Consider the following 26,201-nt stretch of genomic DNA (forward strand, 5'->3'; position numbering starts at 1 on the left):
GAGGGGAGGCCTCGCTGCAGTCTGAAACTGCTGTGGATGTGGAGGGGTAGACACTGATCCCTTCTCTCTGGTGACAAGTGACAGCACTGGAGGAAATGGTTTGAAGCTGAGTCAGAGGAGGTTTAATTTAGATATCAGGAAAAGGCTCTTCACCGAGGGGGTGGCTGAGCACTGGAACGGGCTCCCCAGGGAAGTGGTCACAGCACCAAGCCTGACAGAGTTCACAAAGTGTTTGGACAGTGCTCTCAGGCACATGGTGTGACACTTGTGGTTGTCCTGTGCAGGTTCAGGAGTCGGACTTTGATGATCCTTGTGGGTCCCTTCCAACCCAGGATGTTCTATGATTCTACTCTATGATTCTAAAATCCAGGTCAAAAACAAAGCCTTTGTTACGTTTTTGAAGAAACTACTATAGGTAGCTTAATACAATATACTCTGCTATGATTATATGGCACAACCTAACACAACAAATCAGCTATTTCACCTACACAACAGCTCAGTTTCCCTGAGTCAAAATGTACTTTTATGTCATATGTGGAATAAAAGCTCCCCCTCCTGGATAAACTAGGAAAAGTTCAGCTGGGGGCGGATATGTGGTGTGAGCAGTATTATCCTGAAGACAGGATGTGAAGGCACAACAAACTGATCTCTACTGAATGCTATGACCTAACTATTGTTACGCTGTGTTAAAAGCCTGGACGTGCCCTCAGCGCTCTAAATAGCCACCTCTAAAATGCTACTCCTTGTAATCCCCTGAAAGTGACTGCGAGAAGTGCATCAGCCAAATTTCACCTCTTGGTCACTTTGGATCTTAGGCAGTCCATAACACATATGAAGTAGTGTTTAACCCATGGTGCATAAAATAAAACCATGAAGACAGATTTTTTAGAAGCGTGAAATAAATTGTTTAAAGCTTTGGAAGTTGGTCTCCTTCCCCCAAAATCCCTTTCAAGTTAACAGACTACTCATTTTACAATCACCATTTTGCCTTTGGTATCCTCTCAAATATCAGCTGAGCACCAGAAGCCACTGCACCAGGTAAAACCTGGTGCAAACAGTAAGACAATCTTCCAGTTTTTCCCACCAGTGGAAAAAAAATATATATACCTGTTCCAACAAATGGATCATATACAACATCATTGGGTTTTACTCTCCCATGGTTGGCCATAATGAAAGACAGGCAGGCATCCATGCTTGTATTTCCAATGAAGTGCCTCTTCTTTACACTGTAGGATTCAATGAGTTCTCTTTGGCCATCTGCAATCTGTTGAAACATTTAAAATCCCTGTCAGGTCTTAAATACAAGATATAGGCAGGCAGGCTAACATGTGCTTAAGTGACACCATCCAAAACCAGGTAACTTCATTTCATAACACATCACCTTGCTTTCTGACGTCTGAAAATATGACAGACTTCTTTCCAAGCAACATATATCTTGGTTCAACACCTAGATAAATTCTTCAAGACAGAGGTTAAAAATATACAAACATTTTAGACAGAAAATTCTTCTGAAGAAATAACTATTATAGCAACTTTGCTATTATTCTATCAGAAAAACAATTCCTGGCAATTCAGAGCTAAAAGAATTTCAAAATTAAGAAGAGGAGAGATGCATGTTAACACATGCATTGCACATACACACACGTATGCTTAAGGTCATACAGAACTTCCTTCTTCACTGGCACTTCTGCCATGCTCAAAATCTAAATTTAGGATAGCGCTGACAGATCAGAATTTAATGGAAAAGCAAACAAAGACCAAATGCTAGTATTTTTACATCAGACTTCTAAAATATGTTGAAGAAGACCAACGCAATCTGCAAGAAGACATGGTCAAAAGCTCTTCCAACACTATCCCCCCCATCTCTGGTCAACATCAGTCTTACTGGGTAAACAAAATACATTTGCCTATTTTTTTCAGGTTAGTTTACTCAATACTTCAGAAATCCAGCACAGATGGACCAACAGCTGCAATGTTTTACAGTATTGTCACAACCCAGAGTGCTTACACATTAATCACATGCAGAGAGAACACTCACAGGTCCTAACAGATCACTTGGATGTCTGACTTCCCTGTACACAAGCCACTGACTATAGCTGTACAGCCTCTGCAGTGGTTCTCCCTCCTTCCAGCTGCCCTTTACCCAGGACACTGCTAGCACATATTCCCATCAGTGGCTAGTGTCATTCCAGAAGATGTCCTTTGGGGAGCCACATTTTCCTCACAAAAATATAAAAGACCAGATCAAATTTCCTCAGGATATCCTAATAATGCGGCGGCTTTAGAGTGCATACGGCCAACAGGCAAGAAGGTTTGTAGTGAAGACCTCAGCTGACAGGCTCCAGACAGTTTTTATAACTGGTTCCTGCTGTAGGCCCTGCACTGCCAGTGTCTCCTCGGGGCCTGTGCACTGAACCTGCTGATGTCCAAAGCCTCAGGGATCAGTCTGCACCTTTCTGTGGAGGTTCCTGTCAGGACCTCTTGAAGCACTTAGAGAATGCTCTAGTGGGCCTGACGCAACTCAGCAGGGCCACAAGCCACCTATAGTTCTGTATATCTTTCTACATGTCTGAAACACTCTGCTGGTGCTTTCAGCTGCAGCTGGTCCCACAATAACATAATACACCACCACAGCTGCACAGTCTCACAGCTGTGCTGAGTTCTCTCGGTGGAGGGCAAGAAGGTGTGTTTCCAGATACAACTTCATTTTTTCCACCTCCAAATTGCTCAATAAACCCACTTTTTCCTAGTCACAGTAAAGTTTCCCAGATTTGCAGCGACAGATTCAGACATAATTATATTGTCTGCTTCCATTGAAAGTCAATACAATTTTTTACATTTCAATTGAAGAACACTTTCCTGAAAATACAAGCTTATAAGAACTGAAGCAAGCATATTCACGCACCCATCTACCAAAATACAGATGAAAGGGCTCTTCTGGAACATTATTTGGGTTCATTCCATAATCTTCCAAAATCCAGAAGATGTGTTCTGGATTCTTTAAATTTACTTTTCCTTTGAATGGCAGAAACTCAAGGGCCTATACAATAAAGAAAAAACAGAGTAAAAAAAATGTCAAACCAGGGTCAATTTTTTAAATAGAAAAAAAATCAAAACAAACTCTTGCCCCCCAAAAAACCCACCACAATTTTACTAGGAGAAATGATAGATAAGTATTAAAAAGTACATTCTCAATTTTATCTAGATTTTTGAAATACCTTTCTTGTAAATAAAAATACCTCAAATGATTACGAATTAGAAATCAGGAACCATAACACTTTTTATTAACTGAAGAGAACCCAACTTTAGAGGAAATAAATGGTGCATATTATTTATGCAATTTTCAAGTTATAAAAACAACACTGATGATGAACAATAGGATATAAAGTTTCAGTGATGTGCAGCTACACCAATTTACATACTCAGCATTATTTCATGTACACAAAAACTGAACAAACAGGAAAGAGTGGCTACTACTAATACAGATAATTTCAGGCTCTGTAAATGGTGTAAATAAAAGAAAAAGCTGATAAAATAGAATGTGGAAGAACAAAAAAATCAACGGTAATTTAGAAAAATTTCCTAATTATAATACTGATACAGTTTGGAGGAGAGTACAAGTGCAGAAAAGAGCATAACAACAGAACAGGAGATAAGCACGCAATCCACAGCTTACAACTGAAGTCACTTGTTCCACATTCTGCAACAATAAAAGCCTAATGTGCAGATCAAGTAAGAGATTTCCCAAAAGTCTAGCACCTAACTCTAGCCACTTGAATCTTAGCATTTTGGACAATAAGCTTCAGTTTCCCCAGCACACTGGGCCAAAATCAGAGGTGATGTTTATTTGGCTTTGTATATGCCTCACACGGGCTGTTTAGGGAAACAAAAAAAAAAGTCGTGAATTTTGAGGGAATTTTAATTCGGACGCAAAGATCTCATTTAGACCTGATAAGAAATAAGCAATAAACTTCTTTCAGATCTTCAGGAACCCCAAACTTAAAAACTCTGATAGCATGGAATAAGAACAACATAAATGATTAAACTAAACATCAAAGATTTCTTAACCACCTACTTACATCGATCTTTTTTATTTTCTGTGCTTGAGTCAGTGTTTTATTAAACGTATGAATATGTACTTTGTAAGTAGAGTCTGACTGTAGATATGGAAGCTGAAAAAAAAAAAAAAGGCAAAGACTGTTTCATTAGTACAGATGCAGTGCTATTCAGTGCATAGAGGAACCATATTATCCAGATTCTTTATATGCATACCATCTTGTCCACTGGATAGTTCTTCAGAGAGGCATAGAGCTCCCCTTCAGATCTTCCATGACCCCACAGTTCAAATATAGACCTGGAATTACACAGTTTTTGAGAGTGCAGTCACATGGAGGGGGCAAAATGCCTTACAGACACTTACTCCTTTTAACCTTCTTGGCCAATTTATTTAGGCTTTACTTCATGGAGTACTAAAGTGTGGTATTTAACTCTTAGCAAATGTTTTAATTTTTGTTCTTAAGAAGGACACACTAATTTTTAATCCTAAGATGACATTTTAACAATGCTTTTTTTTTTTATTTGGTAACATATACCAAAAGCTTTAGAGCTTTTGTTACTGATGAGGAGTGCAATGGAGATGCACTGGAAATTTTCTTCTAAAACTAACATGTCTTCCCATAACGAGTAGTAGGCCAGAAAAATAAGCTGTGGGCTAGCTACACTTTCTACATAAAATAAGGATACATTAGCTGAGAGATCATGGTATACAGAACATCTACAAGCTGCTTTGTCATATTTTACTTCATTGGTTGCCTATGGCTGCTTTCTGAAGTGCAGTACAATTGATCTCCACTGGAAACATACTGTCATAAGGACAGTTTTGTACACATGGGACTCCTTTAGGCAATACTAGAGAGCCCTAGTCACTGGAGGTAAAACTGAATACCTGACACAATAAGGACTCAACAGGGACTACGCAACGCTCGGCAGAAGGGCCCAAACTAACTCTGAAGAACACAGCACAGACACCACAAATTTAGTATGGTCAGAGAGACATACCACACTTACACCGGCTCTCATCCTGAACCATACCTCCACAGCCTCTCTCACAAGCCTCACTGCAAAGAATATTATTCAGACACCTCTAAAAAGGACCAGATGGAACAATCACTCTCTGGTATATTTTGTGCTCTTGAATTTTCTAGGAGGACCTCTGCTGCAGCAGATTGGGCTGAGGGTTCAGATGCCAGCACTAAGGGAGGGTAACACAATCTTTCCCTTCAAAACTTGATTTTCAATTTTTACTTATCATTGTTTTTATCTTTTAGTTCCAGACATGTTTTAAAACAACTCACTAACTAAACTTTATTCAAGGTCAATAAAACATCAGTGAGTACTGTCTCTGGAGTGAAGAACACTATCCTGACTTGATCATACACCAAGTAAAGAGAACGTGAACTCTACATAATCAGTCCTACAGGAGTCCTATAACATCCAGTTACATCTTCTCAATTCTAGAAGAAATCAAAGACTGTTTATTTGAAGACTCCATAAAAAAATCTGTATTTGCCACAACATAACAAAACAATATTCCACCACTTCAGTTATCGTTTACAAGATTTTCCATCTCTTACTTTGCACATACTGTCCGTTTCATTAGTCCCCTTGCCATCTCTTCTGAAGGAATATTGAGAATCCAAAATGGAGACTGAAATAAAGAGAAGATAAATCATACAAATACCTCGTTGGAGGATGTCAGATGAATTACACAACTACACAATTCTGTTCTATAAAAACAGAACACACATGCTGAAAATAAATAAAAAAAAAATAAATCTGTTGACTGTAATCATACAGAAGATAAATATTTAATTTCAGGCAAAACTGTTTACTTGGTTTGAATGTCTGAGAAATTTTGTTATGTATTTCATTTTTCCACTGTATCTTTGACTTAGCAAAATATTATTTGTTTGCACTTCTGTAGATTATTCAGCCCCTAAAGACGGAAAACATCTCGTTACACAAAAGCAGTAACTTATTCCCAGTAATATTCTCTGACTAAGCATTGAGACCAAAATCATACAGCTTCCTAGCCATATTCTGTCTCAGTGATTTAGATGCAAACACCAAATCCAAAGTGCTGCTGAATGTTTTCACAGTTCGCCTATTCTGAGAAGAAAGGAGAGCCTCCCAGCAGATGGCACTACTTCTTTTCACAGTCTTAAATGAAGACAGCCTGAGGTGCATTTTGTGCATCTTTTTTTTTAAGTTCTGAGTCTTCACTGAAATTGAGAGTTCCTCATTTTTGGAAGATTCTTGATTTTTCTAAGAAACTTCAAAATTTATTCAGCTACCCACATTTAACAAAAATACTATAAGGAACGTACTTGCATCCCATACACACACTCAAGGAAAATATTTGGTCCTCACTTACATTTACACGAATTTCCTGCTCACCACTGAATTTTCCACCACAAAGGGAGAGCAATGATGTTATTTCCTAAATTGAAAATATAAAGGTCAGGCCTCAGAATCATCAACAAATGTTTTGAAGAAAGAAAGGTGGGAAACAAGGAAAAAAGGGCAGCATAACACAAATTCTAATGCAGACGGTGAGAATTATGAAGAAAATTCTAGAGACAGCAGGAGAAGACAGAATGGCATGTACTACCAACTTTACTGTGGAAACCAACAGTGAAACACTCAGAGTAGTTGTGTGGATAGGACAGAAGTTCACACACAAATTCAGCTTGTACGTACTGTTCATGAACAGAAAAAAAAAATAAGACTTTCCTGCTATAAAAGCAGCTTTCTCAGAGTTCAGTGGCAAAGGAATGGGCTCTGTTAGGCAAATTTCAGTAATCAAATTCCCCTGCTTCATATTTTGTCTTTCATCTAAATCTTTACTGTTCAACCCTGCACTCTCATAACAATATTCCTCTTACAATATTATTCTCTCTATTCTTAAAATATTTTTCTGCCTAATTCACATAAAAATGATGTTTCACTAGTAACACTGACCCAGGGCCAGGACAAGCACCGAGCATCAATTCCATTTCTGTTACCTCTCTGCTTTACAAGTATCTCAACAGTTTTCTTCAGTAGATGTCTTCTCTAAATCAAAAGACTGTAAATTGAACATATGAAAGAACAAACCACCAAGAAACAAGTTAATAAGTAATACCTGAAAAAAAGAAAAAACAATGCACTAAAAAGACTTTCAAACTCAAATGAGATGTAAACACCGGGGATGTTTCTCATGTAGCCCCAATACTAGAAATGACATGCTGCAATCTCTGAATGATACTGGCAAAAGAACACAGAGGCAAAATTTTATAGTGGCTTAGATTTCAACTGAGTGGGTAAATGAATAGATTACCATTAATTATCACCAAAAAAATGGAGGAAAGGAAAACCCAACATGACACTAGCATATGGTTTTAGTGGGACATTACCCCACTCATTTCCATCTTTCCATTTGAATAGAAAGGACATAAGAAACATTGGAAAAAACAAGGGGTTTGCTCCAGGAGAATATGATTATGTGTAACCATTTCACTGTATGGTCCTGAGGCACAAAAAGCACCTGAGATGTTACACATGAGTCGGTGGCACCTGCAAACACCAGTAATATTACCTACAGGAAAGTGACAAAAATGAGAAGCAGAAAAAACACGGCCTGCAAGGAAAGGCTGGGAGAGACCAGCTACATATGCTAAAGGTTGCTGTGATAAAGAAAGATAATAATCTGTTTTCAACATTTATTATGGAGGAGATGACTGAATGAGGTTCAAATCACAGCAGTACTCTGGATGAGAATTTGGGAAGATCCTTCCAAGAGTAAAGACAATGAAGCACTGGAACATATCTGCCTGAGGACATTGATAAGAAAACATCCGACATGCACTGATCTGTCCATTAGGCACAAGCTTTGCTGTAAAACAGGATGCCTGATCTTACCCCTAAGTATCTGACTTAACAAAAAACAGATCCCTGATTACGGAGCACAGTTTATCAACTAAGAAATATGAAACACGTAAGTTCAGACACTGAATAACAAATGTGGACTGTGACAAACACCTACAGCTGCTGTGATCCAGCACTACCGTAAGTACAAAAGCAGTCCTCTCATATCCCATACGCAGATGTGGTAGAGATGGAGATCAAGCAGATCATCTGGCTAAAAAATCTGTCCTTCCTTGTTTCATTAAGTCCTTAATACAGCTCATGACAAAGCCAAACACATAGCTGAGCAGAGTACAAGAAAAGGGAAATGGAACTGCTTTCTACAGCAGCTATATCAGCCAAGTGCCACTACAACCCTGGTGATAAAACAAAAACTTTGTTACGTATCATCTTCTTACTTCATCTGATGATCTTGCCTAAAGACAAACTGGGTTGATCATAAATAAATAAATTCATGTTCCAGTCTCACAAAGCAAATAGTAAAAATCAATGCACAAAAGAAAGCCTTAATGAAAACAAGGAAAACAAATGATGCAAGACACATTAAATATTTTATAACACATGTAATGATGACCCACCAATTCTAACAAAATAACTCCGCATTTTGGCACTATTTTAAACAATAACATACCATCCTGGATATTACTAGCTCTTCTAGATGGTGCCTAGAAGAGCCCTTTGGGTATCAAAATTTGTTAAGGTGTATAGCAACTCCAAAAATTATCATGGGAAAAAAAATAATCACAAGTTAAATTTACAAACAAGAGGATTTTCTTACTAATGTGGAAACTGAGTGTATGCTAAACTACACATTCACCAAGGGCCCATAAAAAACACCGGGGATTCATAAAAAAGACCAGGGATCTTCAAAAAAGTTACAATTTATTTTTGTTTCAATTATTTCTGTGAACACTACTTGATAAGGTAAAACAGATTTAGCGACAGGGAACAAACTCTGCACTCCAGATTTTGCAACCAACCATCACACACGTGTCAATGACAAGCAGAGTGCAGCACTCGAGGCAGCACTTGCTCTGATCCCACCACAGAAGCTCCTCTACTCTGCCTAATCCCACATAGGCCAGTGGGGCACAAACCCTTCTGACTGCATGGAAGCAAACACTCAGGATCACAAGCTGAAAGAGAACAGTCCTCAGTGCCACTGGTGCGAGCAAGGCTCACAACCAGGACGCCAGCCGAGGCCTTGGAGACCTGTGCTCATGTGCTCCCGGCCCATGCCACAGGCCCTAGGGCTTCAGAGAGCACCATGCTCGCTGCCCCCCACATCTTCCTCCTGAAAATGCAACTCCTGCAACTCTCCTGCCTAACAAAGCTCCATAAACACCTGGGACAGGGAATCACAGAATCAGTCAGGTTGGGAAAGACCTCTGAGATCATGGAGACCAACCTATGCCTGAACACCACCATGTCAACTAGACCATAGCACAACGTGCCACATCCAGTCTTTTCCTTAAACATCTCCACCACTTCCCTCGGCAGTCCATCGGACACTGGAATGAGAGCTGACCCCACACGTCCCCCAGGGCTGCACCTTTTCTGTACCCACACTACGCTGGCGGGAGCAGCAATACAGTTTAAACAAATTTTAAAAGTCACCAGAGCAAGACCATGTGAAAGCAATTTTGTAACCCCATTTCCCCCCCCCCTCACAGCTTCCCCTTCTCACGTGGAGCCCCCACGTACTCTGCTGCCAACCTCTCCTAGCGCCAAAAGCAAGGAAAAAAGCCACCACGCAGACGCTCTCCACGGGGCAGGAAGGGAGGATAGGCAGCCCCACGCTTGGGGGTCCCTTGCCACGGGACGCGGGGAAGCGGAGAGCGAAGGGGGATACCGGGAGCCCTTTCGCCCGCACCCCCCGACTCTCCGCGAAGCCGCGGGCGGGCGGAGGCCCCGCCAGGGTCCGGCCGCCCGCGCGGCACAACACGGGAACCGCGCTGTCCGGGAGCGCTCCGGCTGTCCGCTCCCGCCTCGGCTCCCGGCCTCGGCCCCGGTCTGGTCCGCTCCGGTCCCGCGTCCCGGCCCGTTTGCAGCGCTCACGCAGGCGAACTACGGGTGCTCCTGCGCTCAGCAGGCCAGCAAGTCCCGCCGGAGCGCCGGAGCCCGCCAAGCTCCATGTCCGCCCATCCCCGCCCCGCATCGCGCCGCCGGAGCGGGCGGGATTCCGCGCCGTAGGGCGGAGAGGCGGGATCAGCGCCGGCCGGGGCGTGTGACATGACAGGGATACCCGCGGACCGAGCGAGGCGGGAGGACTGGGTGCTGCGCGCACTCTGCGCTAACTACTGTTCATTTCGTCTCCTTCTCATCCTTCTTGTAATTTGTATTTTGTGTGTGCTTTATCATGCGCGCCACGTGTCAGGACAGCAGAGCCTGCGTATGGTTTATAAATAACTACACGTATCCTGGGGACACACGCTGGCTCAGAGGTGTTAGCACGGGTAGGGCAGCGCTGCGGCCTCTCCTGGCCACATTTAAGGGTCTGGAGCATTAAATAACATTAAGAATTAACAGATGCCAGAGGAGTCGCATTCGTTTTTCCGTGGGAAGGAGGTCAGCACCGGCGGCGTGGGTGTCGGACCACGTAGAGAAGCAGATTCCCAGGAGAAGGACAGAGGTGTGACGATCCAACGGGGGGGGGGAGGAGGGAAGGGATTTGTCTTGCGGATTATATTTTCTTTTAATATCTAGGCTTGATAACTATAATCTTGTACTCACTGATCTCCCTGTTATGTTGAGTTGAGAGATTCGGCTTATCCAGATTTTGGTAAGCTTTTCATTAGAATCAGGCCGGCTCAGCACTGAACTCATGTTCTGTATTTTATGTGCTAATTTTTGGACAGCTTTTTTTCTAGATGGCTAAAATTTTCTCATGACCAGTGTGCACTCCACAGGCCACCTTCCTTATGCATCTCCATAATCCCATCCTGCAGCTTCTCCAGTTATCCCTTCCTGCAGTAATCAAAACTGAGGCTTACTGTGAAGTTTTAGCCCTGATGATTGACAAGAAAACAATCTAAAGTGACCTGGCAGCTAAACGTGAACTTTCCTAGAAGAGAAAGAAAAGAGGTAGATGTGGATCAGGCTTGTTCACCTGAGCAGTTGAATGCTGGCACCCAGCAATGAACACATTGCTGAACTGCTGACAAACCCCGAGAGCCTGAGATTGCTTACAAAATCTTGGGATTGCTGAGAGAGATTTATTGAAAGAAGCCTGCTTTTATTTTTACATTCTGTCTCACTTTAAATTTCTTAGCTGTATGGCTTCCATTTTTGAAACTCCTTAGGAGGCGTTATTGGTATTATTTTTAAGCTTAATCTCTTTGAGACTGGCTTTTGCTTACTTTATCTGCACTGCTTTATCTTCATAGCATTGCTGTCTGTTCTCATGAGATGAATACCGCAGTTTTCCAGTGATATTGCTTCTGCAGAAGAATTTAACTAAAGCCCTGTTTTTTTCTTGCTTTAGACTTTAGCTCAGTTTGAAAGTGAATGTACATTACTAAGACTTACAGAGTATTTGATTCTGACGTAAAAACAAAATGCCTTTCAGATGCTGTGTTTGTAAACTGAACATACATTCCTGTAATGTCATTGAGGAGAATAAAGCAGTTTGTTAGTGTGGATTTGGGAAGTCATCCTAAATCAACAACATTATGTAACTATTTTAGGGAGAGAAAGAAAGAAAAATTGTCCTTTTTTAGCCTTTTAGCCTAAAATGTAATTACTCATCTTGAAATTTATCCAGGAAGCTAGAATTAACCACCTTCCTCTCACAAAAAAATATAACAATAGGATCAATATGCCAATCATGAGTTTCAGTTTAAAAGTGAGAGAGCATGATTGAAAAGCCATTGTTTAATGTGTGCTGCTGCTTATTATTCTCAGGTCTCTTTTGTAGCAATTGTGTTGCCATTTTCTGCTCACTCCATGCCCTCTTCTGGACCCAAAGGCGACACAAGTGTTTTTTGACTGACTTGCACATTCTGCTGGGGCATTCAGTGAGCTCTGTCACTGCTCATGGGTTCATGTGCAACAGCACCAATATGGTGCAATTTGGGCCAAGTTGCCCAGTATGGACAAATATCCATGAAATTCTACCTTAAAAACAGCAATCTTTTTAAATTATAGAAATACCTATTTTATAATTCAGTTGTTAAACTGTTCAGAATTTGCATTTCTGTCCATTTCCCCATAGAAAAACTAGCACTAATCCTCGGTTCTGTCTTCAAATGTCAGTAAAAGTATCAGCTCTACTAATGTGCTATATGGAAACTCTAGTTTGCATATTTCAACAGGTGAAAAATACGACCCAGCAAAGACATGGTTATAACACATTCAGATCTCTGTAGGTATGCAAAAGTCTGTGCCTAATTCATCAAAATAATCCTGTACATGTAATGTCATAGGTGGTGGGCAGCCCGTGTACCTGGAGCGGTAAGGCAGTTTCCCCTCTGGAGCACAAGCTCCCTTGCCTTGGAGCCTGCCTGTGGCTTGTAGCTGGCAGACATGGCTGTGCAGCACAGCCTTTTAAGGGAGAACTATCTATTCGGGTTTTGTCTTCTTCACTAAATAGGGTGTTGCATATAGTGACACGCTCACTAACTGGGATTTCCACTCCTCTTTGCAGTGCCTGATGAGGAAAATCCTCCTGCTCCCACCATGTACTGCCATTTCAGCTCCAGATAATATTTTCTGTGCATAATAACTTCCACAGTCTGTGGGAACCTTGTCAGCACAGCGTGAATTTGTCCACCTTTAATCAGCGCGCAGGCAGGAGAAAGGCTTTCCTCCCCTTTACATTGGTTGCTGTGCTGCCTCTCGGGGAATGGTTTGCTCTCTTCCCGGGTCAGCCAGCACTGCATCGGGTTGTTTGGGAAGTCAGCGGGGCTGCCGGGTACTAGGATAAAGTTCTTTAAAAGGCATCATTGCAGGAAAAGTAAGTACTGCACTATGTTTGTGTTGCACAGAGGCTTTTACGAATAACTTACTGTGTTCCAACGTTGTTTCTGAATTTCAGCTGAATCACTTCTACTTTCTTCATTGCTGTAGAATTATGGGTGGACTTAAAAAAGTCTTCAGATATTTATTGTCTTTTTCAGCAGCCTTTCCTCTCACTTGAGCAAAACTCCTCCAAAAATTATCGAGCAGATTTGTTGTTTTTCTTTTACAGCTGACAGTGCACCCAAGAACCGCAGTTACAAGCAGTCATTGATTTGTTTCCTGCTTGAGTACCACAAAACGTTTTTCAAGAAATGGAAGGAGATAAAGGGCAGAGTGCTAAAGCTACCAGTGCAGTGGGTGACCTGAGGAGAAGTTGGCAGACCTGGGCAGAGGATCACATTGAGTATCAGAAAAAGAACCCGTTCAGCAATGACGACAGGCTTGCATCTAAACCTGCGCACACTCACCGAGGAGATCCTACCTATGGGAGACCCCCTGAAGGGTCTCGGACAGAGCAGAGAGGGAAAGATGCTCATTCACACGTGGGCAAGGAAGTAGAAGAGCTGTGCTTGATCATTAGAAGCACTGGACAGGTGGGAGAAGATGGACACGTGAGTGTGACATTCGGGCAGCTGTTTGAAACATACGTGACTATTTCCAACAAAGTAGTAGGAATCTTGTTAAGAGCCAGAAAACATGGTCTGGTTCATTTTGAAGGTGAAATGCTTTGGCAAGGAAAAGATGATGATGTGGTCATCACTTTACTACAATAGGGCTTTGTCATGGAATGAATTTTGCTGCATGGTTCCATTTGGACAAACATACCTAGATAGCACCTTGAAAGGTTTTCATTACAGAATTTCAACTCAGCTACCTACTGGGACATGAGCAGGAGAGAAAATTGGTGAGAAGGATAAAGCATATTATTGTAAAAATGTAGAGATTTGGACAGAAATCACAAATGATAAGCTAATCCATCACGCTGCCATTGGATTGTCTTTATCATCTACTATTATGTATATCACAGTTCTTCAAATGACTCTGCTGGCTTTGAGGTTACTGAGAATAAATAACTAACTTCCTACCATACAACACTGATCCTTGCAGGTTGTGAAATACTTGCTGCATGGGGGATTGAGATTTGTAAAACGTGAAATTGAAAACTTTTGTGGGCATTCATATACTTCTTCACACAAAGAGCCTGGATATATTTAAGTTTAATTTCACACTGTTAAACTGAATAAGTGGAAGCTATTTTCATGAAAGAGAAAAAAATTCCCAAACTTACTAAAATACCACAGCAAGGATATTTGATGGTTCCTAAATTAGTTGCACCTTGCATGTATTTTGGAGAGCTGCACTAGTCCTGGTTTTTAACAGCCTATTCTTATAATCATATTTTCTCCAAACCTTCTGTGTCCTGTGTACTTTTTCTTCTGTATCTCACACCATTTTTACCTCTTCTGTTCTTCCAATGCTGTGTCATACCCTAGAAGGTCACAAAGCTCTGCAGTTTTTTTGGTGAATTCAGCTATACCCCTTCATAGGAAGTAAGGTGCCACAATATAAAGATGTGAAAGACAACAGAAATTCTGTACTGGGGCACCTGTACATTCCTAAGGAAAAAAAAGGCTCTTCTTTCACAAAAATGAGGCAATGTTTTTTACGAGAGGAGAGATCCTGTAGTGCCAAATGCATAAATAAAAATATAGCAGCGCTGTCCCATACCTCGTTTACCAAAGGCAAAGCTGTGCTTTCAGAGCACAGTTGTGAGCTGTCCAAACTTTTTAAAAGGAAAAAAAAGGATTGATTACATAAAATAGTTGTAATAGTGCTATTAAAAATAATCAGGAGCTGTATTTACGATAGTTCCCATCAGTAAAGCTGTAAAATTAGAAATCTAAAGTTCTGGTTTTTATCAGTGCAAATAAAAGCTTTTGTGTGGTGTTAACTACACTACTTGATGGGTCTTTAAAGATACTCTCTTGCACCAAAAGGATATTAAAATTTAATATAAATTAAGAACTTGATAAAAGTGATGTTACTTTATGCTATTTATATAAAAAAAACTTTATTGCAAAAAGCCTAAAAGAATGGTTTTTTGGTTTGACGTTTCCATCCAATTGGGATTTGCATCAAAATAAGCCTTTTGACTGAGCAAATAAGAATACAGATTTCATTATCACTCTGCCTCCTTTTTTTTCTAGTGAGAAGACAATGAAAATAGGAAAAAAGGAAGAAATGAATGTGCTGAAATAAGTATATCTGGGGAACAAGGGAGTCAGATGTAGGTAAAAAATGGATGGGGTGGGTTTTAATCACCACTTAATTTTACCATGTTGGAAACTGGGGAATATGTGCTGCATCAGGCATTGCTGGTGTGTGTCCACTTAGTTTTCAAACCCTCCATTTCTTCCAAATAAATCTACGTCTTGCAGCTGAAAATAAGGCATGTCATTTGTGATCTTAAGGCATTTAAAATGATTTGATTTTTTTGGAAAAGCATTTTTTGCCAAAGTGATGTGAGCACACCTCAGGAGACTTCAGCTCCCATTAGATGAAGTCTTTACATACATTTGGATTTCAAAACAAATCGAGCTTTTTAAAAAGCAGCTATGGAATGACTTTTGTTTAATTCTGTCAGTTCTGAAATTCAGTCAGGTCTGCTGTAGTGTTAGTTCATAGCTCACGGGAAGCAGCATCAGGTGCTTCAAATGTCACCAGCCAACTAATGGGGGTGTAATTACCAGGAAATGGAATACATTGCTAGAAATTGTACAAATAATCCATGGCAAGACACACAGTTGAGTCAATGTGTACTCTGAGCACCCCAAGATGCAACTCCAGCTTATATAAATTTACTAGTTCTTAAGGCTGGCTCAAATAGTTAAATATGAGCAATCTAAGTTCTCACTGTAACTACTGTAAGCAGTTAGTGGCAGATGCTTATGCAGCCTCTGATGCATTTTCTCCTGCTGCTGGTTGGTTTAAATACCCCTTGAGTACATCTTTAAGCACACCTCTGATCAAAACAGATGGAAACAGAACAAGGTCTTACCTACTTTGTGAGCAACTAAAAAAAACCTTGCTCTATCATTTTATTTTGAATGAAACTAAGGATTATTATAGAAAAAATATTATTTATAGAGGGGTGGTGTTTTTTTAAACCATTATAGGGCCACATTTCCTGCCTGCTAGCTTTAGATGAGCATTCTAGAAAGAGTGACTGAAATCCTTCTATGTGCCCACACAATGATTATAAACACTGAGCTGCCAAACTGGGTCAGCATCCAGGTTGACAAATCTGATCTCGTGCTTCCACTAATAGCCAGTATTCCAAAAAAACCAGCTAAAAGATAAGTAATACAATTGGTCAGCTTGCCCACTCCACTACAGAATAAAAAATTACTCCTGAAGGCTGTATAGTCATGAATGCATCATATCTAATGGGCATGACTCAGTTTAGCTACTAGTTTACAAGTTTTATAAAATTCTGTTTCCTCATCTGTGATGTGATTAATTAGCATCTGCAGATGAAATGGGAATGTAAACACACAATTTTTTTTTTCAGCAGGCTCCCATTAGAGTAAACAAAACAAAATTTATTGAATCATTTTTGCAAAAATTTTAGCACGTGAGGAGCAGTAAACTCCAACACTCTAAAAGGTGTTCTTGCCCTATTCTAGGTAACTTTCAGCTCTTGAAATCTCTCCTAAACTTCACTTCTTTGTGGCAGGCTTCCTCAGTGGTCTTGTCTCTTCTTTCCCTTGAAGGCTGTGAACTCTCCATCTGTTTTGGACTGTACATCATATAGGGATTGTCTGTGGTTTGTCTTGTCAAACACTGAAGGCACTTTCACCATTTCAATAAACATTGCACATCAGTTTGAAATGACAGTTTTTAAGCAGCATTTTATTGTTTCCAAGTTTGTCAGTTTTCAAATACTGTTTTCACTGATTTTCTCCCATTTTTATGCTTTTATTTACAGCTCTCACTTAAAAAGACTTTGGAATAGTTTGGGGAGCTATTACTACTTTAAGCACGTTAAAAATGCTGTCCGTAGTCAAAACACAAACTTTTCTTTCATTCTTAATTTAACAGCATTGTATGTGTATCTGTTTCATCCTTTCAGAGGAAGCTTTTAGTAGTTCAGCATAACAGCATTATTTTTTGGGTTCACATTAGGTTGGGAGTTTATGTAAAACACTTGAGCAAAACAGTACAAATAAAGCTTTGTCATTTCTAAACATGAGGTCAAAAAAGCAGCTTTTCTCAGGATTGCTAATACTGGATCAAAGAACAGAGCTGGGGCAGTGGCTAAACAACTTTCCTTTGCTTCTCCAGGCTCTTGGAGAGTAAGAGCTACTGTGTTCACTCTGGTTATTGATCTTTGCTCCTTGGAAAGCTCTACAGATGATTTTTTAAGTTTTAAAATAACTAAAATCTTCTATGGAAGATGGTGACATAGTCAATGGAATTTGCCCACTGCCTGTTCCAGAGGACAGCCAGTAGCTCAGAACCGTATTCAAAGTATTAGGATAGGCATTTCACAAAATATTTCTTTCCTAATTAAAAAAATTATCTGCAGAGTCCAAGAGTGCTTGTCAATGTAGAAGGAAAATGAACACAGTTCTGTGCTGAAAAATGCTAACGAGATGCTGAGCATTCCTCAGTAATTAATGTTCCTCTGTTTAACACTTCGTTGTTTGAGCTGGTTTGAGGCCTGTCTATTGCTATCAGGGATAAGTGAGATTCTCCATCTCACTCATCAGCAAAGCTCTGGAAGCTAGAATTATATCCAGATTTTTATCTTTCCAGTCTTATCATCATTTGTGCAACCCTTCTCAAAAGTTAAGATATAAAACTTGACCTTTTTGCTTTTGTGTACATTTGCCAGCATACTGAGTCTGGCTGGGACAGAGGTGACTTTCTTCAGAGCAGCCCATGTTTTGGGTTTGACTGGAACAGTGTTGGTAACACAGCAGTGTTCTGGCGATTGCTGAGCAGTGCGTGCACAGCACCAAGGCCTTCTCTTTTTTCTGCTCTGCCCTCTCCAGTGGGCAAAAAGCGTGTAGTGGGCACAACCTGCACACCTGACACCGACTGGCCAGCAGGGATATTCTGTGCCATGTAATGTCTGCTCAGCAATAAAAGCTGAGGAGAGGGCTTTTTTTTTGGCGGGGAGGTGGGGGGATTGCTACTGCCCTACTTGTGGGAGGTCATGGGAGGATTACCTTTGCATTGCACACCTTGGCTTTCTTCTTCCAGTTTCCTTCACACATTAAACTGCTTTTATCTCAACCCATGAGTTTTCTCATTTTGCTCTTTTTGTTCTCCCATCTTGCTGGGGTCAAGGGTGAAGAGTGAGCAAAGGGCTATCTAGGGTCAATCCCCCAGTCAACTATTCCATTGTACTGGAAGATCATTCCAAGATTAGCATTTATTCTGTTTATTAATCCTTTTTGACAACAGTTCATGTTGGTACTTTAAATATTACATGTCACAGTTAAGTACAGTTACATAAATTAATTACAAATCAGAACACATGCACAGTATTAACTCTTGAAAGACCTTAATGTTTGGGTATTTCCCAAAGCTAGAAGCCAGCTCAAAACCCCTCATCTATTGCACAGAAGTAAAGTTCAGTGGCTTTAAGTCACACTTTTCCTACCAAATGTTAGAAACAAAAAGCCTAAAGGGCTGCAAATTACATATAAGTGCCCACTAATAAGAATAACAAGACATTAGGAAGAAGATCTTACAAATAGAGAGGCGTAAACTCTTCCAGGTAGAAAATGCTGTTCTTCAGACTGCTGGGAACTCCCTTAAGTACTGTAAGAATATTACAATACATCGTATCACCAAGGCAACAGGTGCTGGATACGTGGAAAACACAGAATATTATATTCAGGGAAGCTTGCAGGTGGAACAGACATCATCACCTCAGCTGCATCTAAATGCATCAGGTAAGGGCACTTGGTTAGTTTGACACCAAGACACGCTCTGTGAACAAAGAAAATCCACTCCATGTTTTCTAGAGTTTTAACTTTCCAAACAGTCTGCCTTATTATGGTATTGAAAAACAAAGTGCTGGCATTCCCAATTAGAGTCATACAGCAATGGCAGATGTTCAGCAGGTTCCTTAAGCAACTCAACAATTGAGTTTTCCAGTTTTGGGCTGAGTCCCTGCTATCCCAAATTCAAATCACATTGCTCTTATGTAAGCCTGCCACATACTTACTGCACTAAAGACCTGTTTCTATTATGACTTCACTTAGAATCCAAATTCAGCCAAGGCATTAGTAATCTCCAAGGAACTTCCAGTGAGAACAATATCAGAAAATTTGGATTTTTGTATCTACTGCCATCAGAAGAGCAATGTATTAAATCCACTCCTCTGAACTCTTCGCTTTTTTTGTAAACATACGATAACTACTTTCAAACATTGTGCATATTAGAGGGAAAAAAACCCGTTTAAGTCCAACATACAACCACTTACACATAAACTATATTCAATGTTATACGGCATTATCACATCTTGGGCACATATTGTATTGACATTTACTATGTCATCGTGATGCAAACAAGCCAGGTAACATTGAAGTGTTTTAGCCCCAGAAAGTAATGGACTTTCAGCAATGCACCTACTAATATCTAGGCATAACTACCATATCATACAAATGTAGATGGAAACTTAAATGTCTTAATGTTACCTGCAATTCCAGAACAATGCATCCCGAAAATAAAAGCTTGATTCCGCAAGAAATACCTCCCTCTGGCACCATGTACATGCTGTTAGTTGTAACTTGTTGCCTTAGCTGCAGTACATTCCATGACTATACCCTGCCTTTCATTAGGAAAAGTTCTTTGCCTGTGTGCAAGTGTGTGTATATTATGCATGTATATACACAAATATAAAATTATAATTAAAATACACTGAGCTATTGCGAGAGAAGTATACAGACCGAAGTATCCAAAGGAGAATAAGGTTGGCAGTTACAAAACCTTTGTGCCTTTCCTCATAAGGAACTAAAGCTTTTTTTATCCTGGAATATTATTGGCAACATCAAACTCTGCAACCTTAAATCAGAGCTCAAAGACAAACTGGCTAACGACACAAGTTTTCAGCTGGCAGCATTTTCACTTTGCAGTCTCTCAATCAGCTGTTCGGCCTAGGAGAGAGAGAAAGCAATGTTTTAACTACACCGTGGGCCTTCAGTTTACCGAAAATTCCATTTTAAAAACCGTGACGCTGACAGAGCATTTACTTTGTACTTTTACAGACAGAGCATACAACAGAAGCAGAATACAACAATTGCTTTCAACAGCAGACTCTCACAGTTTCTATCACACTCCCACACTGTGATCAGAAGAGTTAACATAACCTATGGAAGTCAGAGGATGCTGGAGCAAATAAATGGCAGATCTATTAAAGCACTGTGAATTTAAAGACCTCAGAAGAAAACAGTGCTCATAACAACCAAGTGGTGAGACCTGGGATTTGCTGTGAGACGCTCCAGAGCAGAGTGTTGTGAGCTCTCATCACCCAGCAAGCTGCACACCAGCTAAATACGACGCTGAGAGGTTGGGGGTGTCTGTGTATGTGGTTCATGTCACGAGATACACATCATTCTTTGGTCCTGTCACTACACTCATATGTGCTTTTCTCATTATATGGCTTTTCTCATCATATCACATCTGGGACAGCTGTGTTTTGTACACTAACAGCACCAGCTCACCAAGCCCTCAGAAAGGCTCAGGGCAGGAGGAAGTCTGCCAACAACCAAGCCAAATTGAGCCCACAGGCACTTCTGAAATAGATGAGTTTACTGTCAGTCTTTCCTTTTTTTGACAGTCCTACCGAATTAAACTTTTAATTTGAGCTAGTGCTTGAGGTTTTATTGAGATCTCCAAAGGAACTACATTAAAAGGTGAAAAGTTTAAGTTTGGCATATTTTAAACACACACAGTAAAAATGCAATCAGCTACTTAGAGTAGGAACTTAACAGGACTTCAGTAGTTACTGTGGGTTTTTTGCAGTAAATGAAGCTACATAAAAGATGGAACAACTGAAAATGAAGTTATCTGAATCCTGATTTGCATTCTGAGACAAGTACTACATTCAAGACACTATAATTAAAAAAAACCAAAATCAAACCAAACCCAGCACCAACCCAGGAACATTTTTCAACTTGACAACGGGGCAAAATACCTTTTAAAGTGCATTCATATTGAATAACCAGACTTCATACAGATCTCCCTGAACTAATCCAAGATAATAAGCAGTAGAACTACACAACTATACTTATTTTAGGACCAAATATTTGTAAGATCCTCAACAACACAGCAGACACATCTGCTTTTTTTAAGCTGAGATCTTCAGTGAGGTACCACTGTGAAGAAGCCAAGTTTCTTCTCTTTCGTAAGAGGCTGTCTGTATTCTTTAGATGAGACAGACATTTTTCAGCAACTTTAATTTGGGGCTGTGTAATTATACCAGGATGCTGCAGCTACATCGCAAGGATAGGTGCTTTGCTGTATCAAAGCAGTGAGAGTGAGCTTTAGATCCCAAGAGAGAGATTTTCAAAGTGCTTTAGTCAGTGCCAGTTCACTTTCACTGCTTATCTCTACTGGCATAAATCAGCAAAAACTGACACAAATCAGTACAAACAATATTTTTGTAAAGCAGACACTTGTTTTAGTCTAAAGACTACACGATGAACTGATAAATGCAATCATTAGGTGGGTATGTTTTCACCTACACTGGATGAACCAGAATATGTACAAAACAGTCCATCACATTTGAATATAACCTTTAAATTAATCTTTTAAATTAAACCTCAAATATTTACAAAGTGTCCACAGAAGCATATCTCAGAACCTGAGCTTCACGTAAGATCCAGAAGTACTATACTGTTTGCTGTTATTAGCACTCCATTCCCTGAAATAGGTAAAAACCTTAATGTTTATGCTATTATGTTTTTCTCAAGTGGTTCATGCAAAATATACATGATTAAGAATTATAGTAACAACAAAAATCATTGGTCAAAGTTAAAAGGTTAGAAAGACATCACATTTTCAGCTTGCAACTGAAAGCCTATCAAAAAGCTCATGTGCATTACACTCACCGTTATAAACCAGTAGGAATTGATTCTGTAATACAGCCTGGATAAGAATCCTAGCTGACTGGCTGGGGCCAGGACATGAAGATGCAAGTGGGATATTGAGCAGAATGGAGGCCAGTGAAAACCCATTCTTTAGAAAAGGAAAAGAAGTAAAAGATATTAGTGATGTTAATTCAGGAAGAAGTGGAACATTGCAGGTTATTTAACATGATAATGGAATTCACAACTCATCCCATTTTTCTTGTACATAAAGGCAAGAACAAAAATATGCCTTTTCCTTATATCACAAAAAGAACTTTTCAAAAACCCATTAACCTCCTCCCTCACATCTCTGTATTTAAGATACGTTTTTTTTAAAAAAGAAACAAGAACAAGTATTTAAATGCATCCTATCAAGTTTTCAGCTGGAAAACCAACTATCAATTTTAATCATGAAGGTCCATCTCCTTATTTCTCTATACTGTTTAAATTATGTTATGGTTTACTTCAGCCATCAAATGCACTGCCTTAAACTACAAGGTCCAGCACTGAAAGAAATGAATGCAGGTATGACTGAAACACAGTGCAGTGCCCTTGAATAGGACAAAGTTACACCTCTCTTCTAGCATCTAGGATTTAGAGCATACTCTCGGCATATAAAGAGAAAGCAGACTTTTAGGTAAGTTGTTTGAAGTGCCCTCCCTATTCCAAGATATGGTTGTTAAAGAATCTCAGAGCTGGAATGCAATCTGTGCTGGAATTCTATCAGACAAAAAGTTAATATTCAATGCCAGCAGATTCTACTTGAGAAGTCATGCAATAAGTGAACGTAGACCCAATTTCTTCAATAAATCCTACTGCAGTTTTTGCCACCATTTCTGAAAAAACATTTTAAAGTTAAGTAAAAGTAAAAAACCATGCTCAGTAGACAGAAGGTTTCCATTACATACCTTACATCATTCAAGTCACTAAAATTATTTTTCTGGAGGACAGATTTTCCAACTTCCATCATTCTCTTCACTGTTAAACACAAATAAATTTGATTTGAACAAGGTATTCTTCAGAATATTAACTTCAACAGACTAATAACATTGAGATTACAAACAAGGGTTTTTCAAAATATAAACACTGTAACTACTCCTAATCAAACAAAGACAACCAAGAGAGTGTGTGCAAAGACTGACTGAAAAATTGCCACTGTTACCAATTTCCACATTAGTGATAATTTTAAGTATGGTATTATTCTAAGGACTTTGGCCAAAGCCATGCTATCATCACATCCTTATTAAAAAACCACAACAAATACTGATTGGTCAGAATGCTGACGTTTACACTAATTCCAGTGTTGTACCTCTATACAGGTATGGGACTTTGATCTCCAGGTCCTGTGCAGCCTGCTGTAAGTTTCAGAGACAGTGCACAAATTAAAATAAAATGCTTAGTCCTACTTATTACTAGGACAAAATTCCATTACTCTATCACTAAAAAATGCAGCAACTCCAATACAAAAACTCAATGTAAAAGTCAAAGGAATTGTCTTCAATTCAAACACATACAAAAGGTTTTTTTCTGGAGAAAATCACCCTATGTTTAGAAGAGAAATACCGCTAGTGATGCAAGATTTGCAAAATACCACTGTAACTATTTTCTTGCATCACCTGTATATTTCCCTAAGATGGAATCTCTTCATGCATGTATGGCTGTAGTTTCTTCTGTTACTCAACACATTTAGCTAGGCATATCTTGTGAAACAAATTCCAGGACAATGTTTTCCTAAGAAAAAAGAAGCCTGGCAACAATAAATCATAGCTTTAACATTTTAGAATTTTATTTTTTCAAAATTTTTTAAAGTTTATTGGAACAGCATTTCCCCTTTTCATCTATCACTCCCTTTTTTCTGAAAAATGCAGCACTTATTTCGAAGTATACATTTCATAAAATTCTTCTATTAAATTTTTCATATAATTTAAAATTGCATATATATTTAAGGAAACACAATGAAACAGCACATAAATGCTTTAATAATAAAGTTGCAGTTCCAACAAAGTGCAGAGGCATCTGTACTCCACGCAAGCATAAGAGGCTTCATGCACTAGTGCAGTGTTTTTACAGAATTGCAAAAAAAAAATGTGCCATTCCAGAACAGCACATGGAAGTTCCCAGGAAGAGTAAGTCCCTACCTACACTCACATCAACTATTTCCGTGTTTACAAATAGTGTTTAAAGGTGTAATTTACTTCAGAACTCACTATCTGAGGCTGTGAAAAATTATTTTCCCTTAGCTTAAACACACACTTAGAGCCTTACCTAGAGGTATGTGCTCTGCCTTCAATGTTTTGCAGTTTCCCATGTGCTTCACAGGCACCACCAGGTAGTGGTGCGGGGCACCAGGTTTCCTATCTCTAAAGCAAACAAGGTCTTCATACTAAAAAAGGATGTAAACATATTAAATCGATTAGGATGAGGATACTGGCGAAGAGTTGGCAAGAAAGTCCATCCTTCCCATATCAACAACAATACCAAACTAAAAAATCTAAAAATATCTAATGTCACAGCTGAAGTAACTAGAACAAAACCTTGAGATTTTTGGAGCCAGCCTAAAAGCCCGATGTCCTGACCTCCTGCAGTCAGGAGTCCTCGGTGCCAGCTTCACGGCTGCTGTGCCAACACTTACGGAAGGCACAGCGTTTTCCATCCGATCGATGTTTCACCCCCATGTCCACGTGTAGGAGCCGACGACCCTCAGGGTGGCCGCGCACCCGCCCGCCTTCTGAACGCGACCCCCTCGCCAGGCGGCCGGCTGGGCACCGCCCGAGGGAAGGCAGGGGGAGGTGGGAAGGACGGAAGGATGGAAGGATAGGAGGCCGCGCTGGCACCGGTGTCCCTCACCCACCTTCGCAGGGGAGCGGCCGTGCCGGCTCCTCCGGGGCGATCTGCAGAACACGCACTTCCGTTCGTAAGCGCCGCCGCCATTCCCGGAACTTCGCTCCCTTGGGCGGCGGCGGCTGCCCGCGGCCTCCTCTCGGCCGTGGCCCGATCCCGTTCCGGTCGCTCCCCTTCCCGGTCCTCTCCCGCCGCCTCCCGCGGCCGCGCCTGCGCCCCGCCCGCCGAGGGAGGAGCGCCGGTACCCCCGGAGTCACTGGGAACAGGGGCCGCTCTTCCAGGGGGCACAATCCTGAGCTTCCCCGGGGCTCTGCGTCAGGCCTCCAGCCGCACGCCGAGTGACACCTCCGCACCATCGGCAGAAACGCATGAAGTCTGCTCACTTCAGTGAAGTTTTCACTGAAAAATAAAAAAAAAAGGTACAGACTGGGAATAAAATCAAGTGATTGCACTCTGAGGTCATTAAAGCCGAACTGCCAGGAATAAAAAATAAAAGAAATCAATTCCACAGTAAAAAGGGCAGATAGAAAGTGCTTATGGCACTGGATCTGTCTCCACTTACTCATCTGAAAGTTTTGTCCAGCAATTCCTTGATCAATACAAAACATGAAAAGTCTTAAGAGAAATTTAGGCATTTTGCCCCTATATTTCAAGAGTTATACTAAGCTTACTTAGATTTATATTTATGCAAAAATAATCTTAAAATACCAACTCAGCTCTGTTGCAGTCAGTTCAGGATCACTAGTATAATTCCAGAGATTTTTCCAATTGAGCCTATGGGGTTTTTTTCTATGCCCCTACCAAAGACGGCTAAAGTCTGATGTTCTAACTGCATAAACTGACAGCCCTGAAATTGTTGCCTGCTCACAACAGCTACACTAATTCACAGTCAAAGTGAGATATTTCATAGAATGGTTTGAGTTGGAAAGGACTTTAAAGCTCATCTAGTTCCACATCCCCTCCCCCCAACCCCTGCCATGGGCAGGGGCACCTTCGACTAGACCAGGCTGCTCCAAACCCCATCCAACCTGGCCTTGAGCACTTCCAGGGACAGGGCATCCATGGCGTCTCTGGGCAAGCTTTGCCAGTGCCTCACCACCCTCATCCTATCAACTGCTTCCAAAGCTAACAGAAGTATTTGTAAGTGGTAGTTATCTTTCAATTTCTAAAAATGTTTTCTTAATAACTTGTATTTTAAATTGTTTGCACTGCTGCAGAATCAACTGACTGTGGAATTTCAATGTTTGTATTCTTCATGCAGCCCAAAAGGCATAAAGTACTTGTCCCACC

At 40.4% G+C, this 26,201-nt stretch overlaps 2 protein-coding genes and 1 long non-coding RNA gene across 8 annotated transcripts in view; 1 reads left to right on the forward strand and 2 right to left on the reverse strand.

Annotated features, from left to right (window-relative positions):
• The window catches only part of TRMT11 (tRNA methyltransferase 11 homolog), a 99,039-nt gene extending 89,304 nt beyond the window's left edge, over window positions 1-9,735 (reverse strand). For 4 of the 6 annotated variants that reach the window (XM_025895668.1, XM_025895670.1, XM_025895672.1 and 1 more), the window contains exons 1-6: window positions 6,434-6,499; window positions 5,634-5,707; window positions 4,273-4,354; window positions 4,080-4,172; window positions 2,906-3,040; window positions 1,108-1,264 (exon numbers count right to left, since the gene is read on the reverse strand). In XM_025895668.1, the coding sequence (XP_025751453.1) occupies window positions 1,108-1,264; window positions 2,906-3,040; window positions 4,080-4,172; window positions 4,273-4,354; window positions 5,634-5,671 (505 nt within the window). In that variant the 5' untranslated portion in view covers window positions 5,672-5,707; window positions 6,434-6,499. Of the gene's footprint in view, window positions 1-1,107; window positions 1,265-2,905; window positions 3,041-4,079; window positions 4,173-4,272; window positions 4,355-5,633; window positions 5,708-6,433; window positions 6,500-7,020; window positions 7,082-9,669 lie in introns of those variants that run through there. The other 2 variants (XM_025895673.1, XM_018077754.2) reach the window with 2 other exon arrangements.
• Window positions 9,736-10,215: 480 nt separating this feature from the next.
• LOC108640683 lies at window positions 10,216-15,007 on the forward strand. Its single transcript, XR_001921381.3, has 2 exons — window positions 10,216-10,597; window positions 12,611-15,007. It is a non-coding gene; the product is annotated as an uncharacterized LOC108640683 (long non-coding RNA).
• Window positions 15,008-18,345: 3,338 nt separating this feature from the next.
• On the reverse strand, window positions 18,346-24,738 carry HINT3 (histidine triad nucleotide binding protein 3). Its single transcript, XM_029962759.1, has 5 exons — window positions 24,703-24,738; window positions 24,336-24,453; window positions 22,979-23,048; window positions 22,053-22,179; window positions 18,346-20,096 (listed from the first exon to the last, which is right to left on the reverse strand). Exons 1-5 carry the CDS (start codon window positions 24,721-24,723, stop codon window positions 20,049-20,051), a joined length of 384 nt encoding a protein of 127 aa, XP_029818619.1. The 5' UTR covers window positions 24,724-24,738; the 3' UTR covers window positions 18,346-20,048.
• Between the last annotated feature and the right edge of the window lie 1,463 nt (window positions 24,739-26,201).

The sequence above is a fragment of the Manacus vitellinus genome, unplaced genomic scaffold (assembly GCF_001715985.3).
Source record: "Manacus vitellinus isolate BGI_N305 unplaced genomic scaffold, ASM171598v3 scaffold_4_pilon, whole genome shotgun sequence".
NCBI lineage: Eukaryota > Metazoa > Chordata > Aves > Passeriformes > Pipridae > Manacus > Manacus vitellinus.

What these genes read in the sequence shown, in the direction of transcription:
- HINT3 (XM_029962759.1), bottom strand. Translation starts at nt 24,723, where the DNA reads ATGGAAAACGCTGTGCCTTCC. An exon ending in GGCAGAGCACATACCTCTAG is followed by an intron (nt 23,049 to 24,335) that starts GTAAGGCTCTAA and finishes TGTGTTTAACAG; the next exon opens with TGAAGAGAATGATGGAAGTT. An exon ending in ATTCCTACTGGTTTATAACG is followed by an intron (nt 20,097 to 22,052) that starts GTGAGTGTAATG and finishes TCTCTCTCCTAG; the next exon opens with GCCGAACAGCTGATTGAGAG.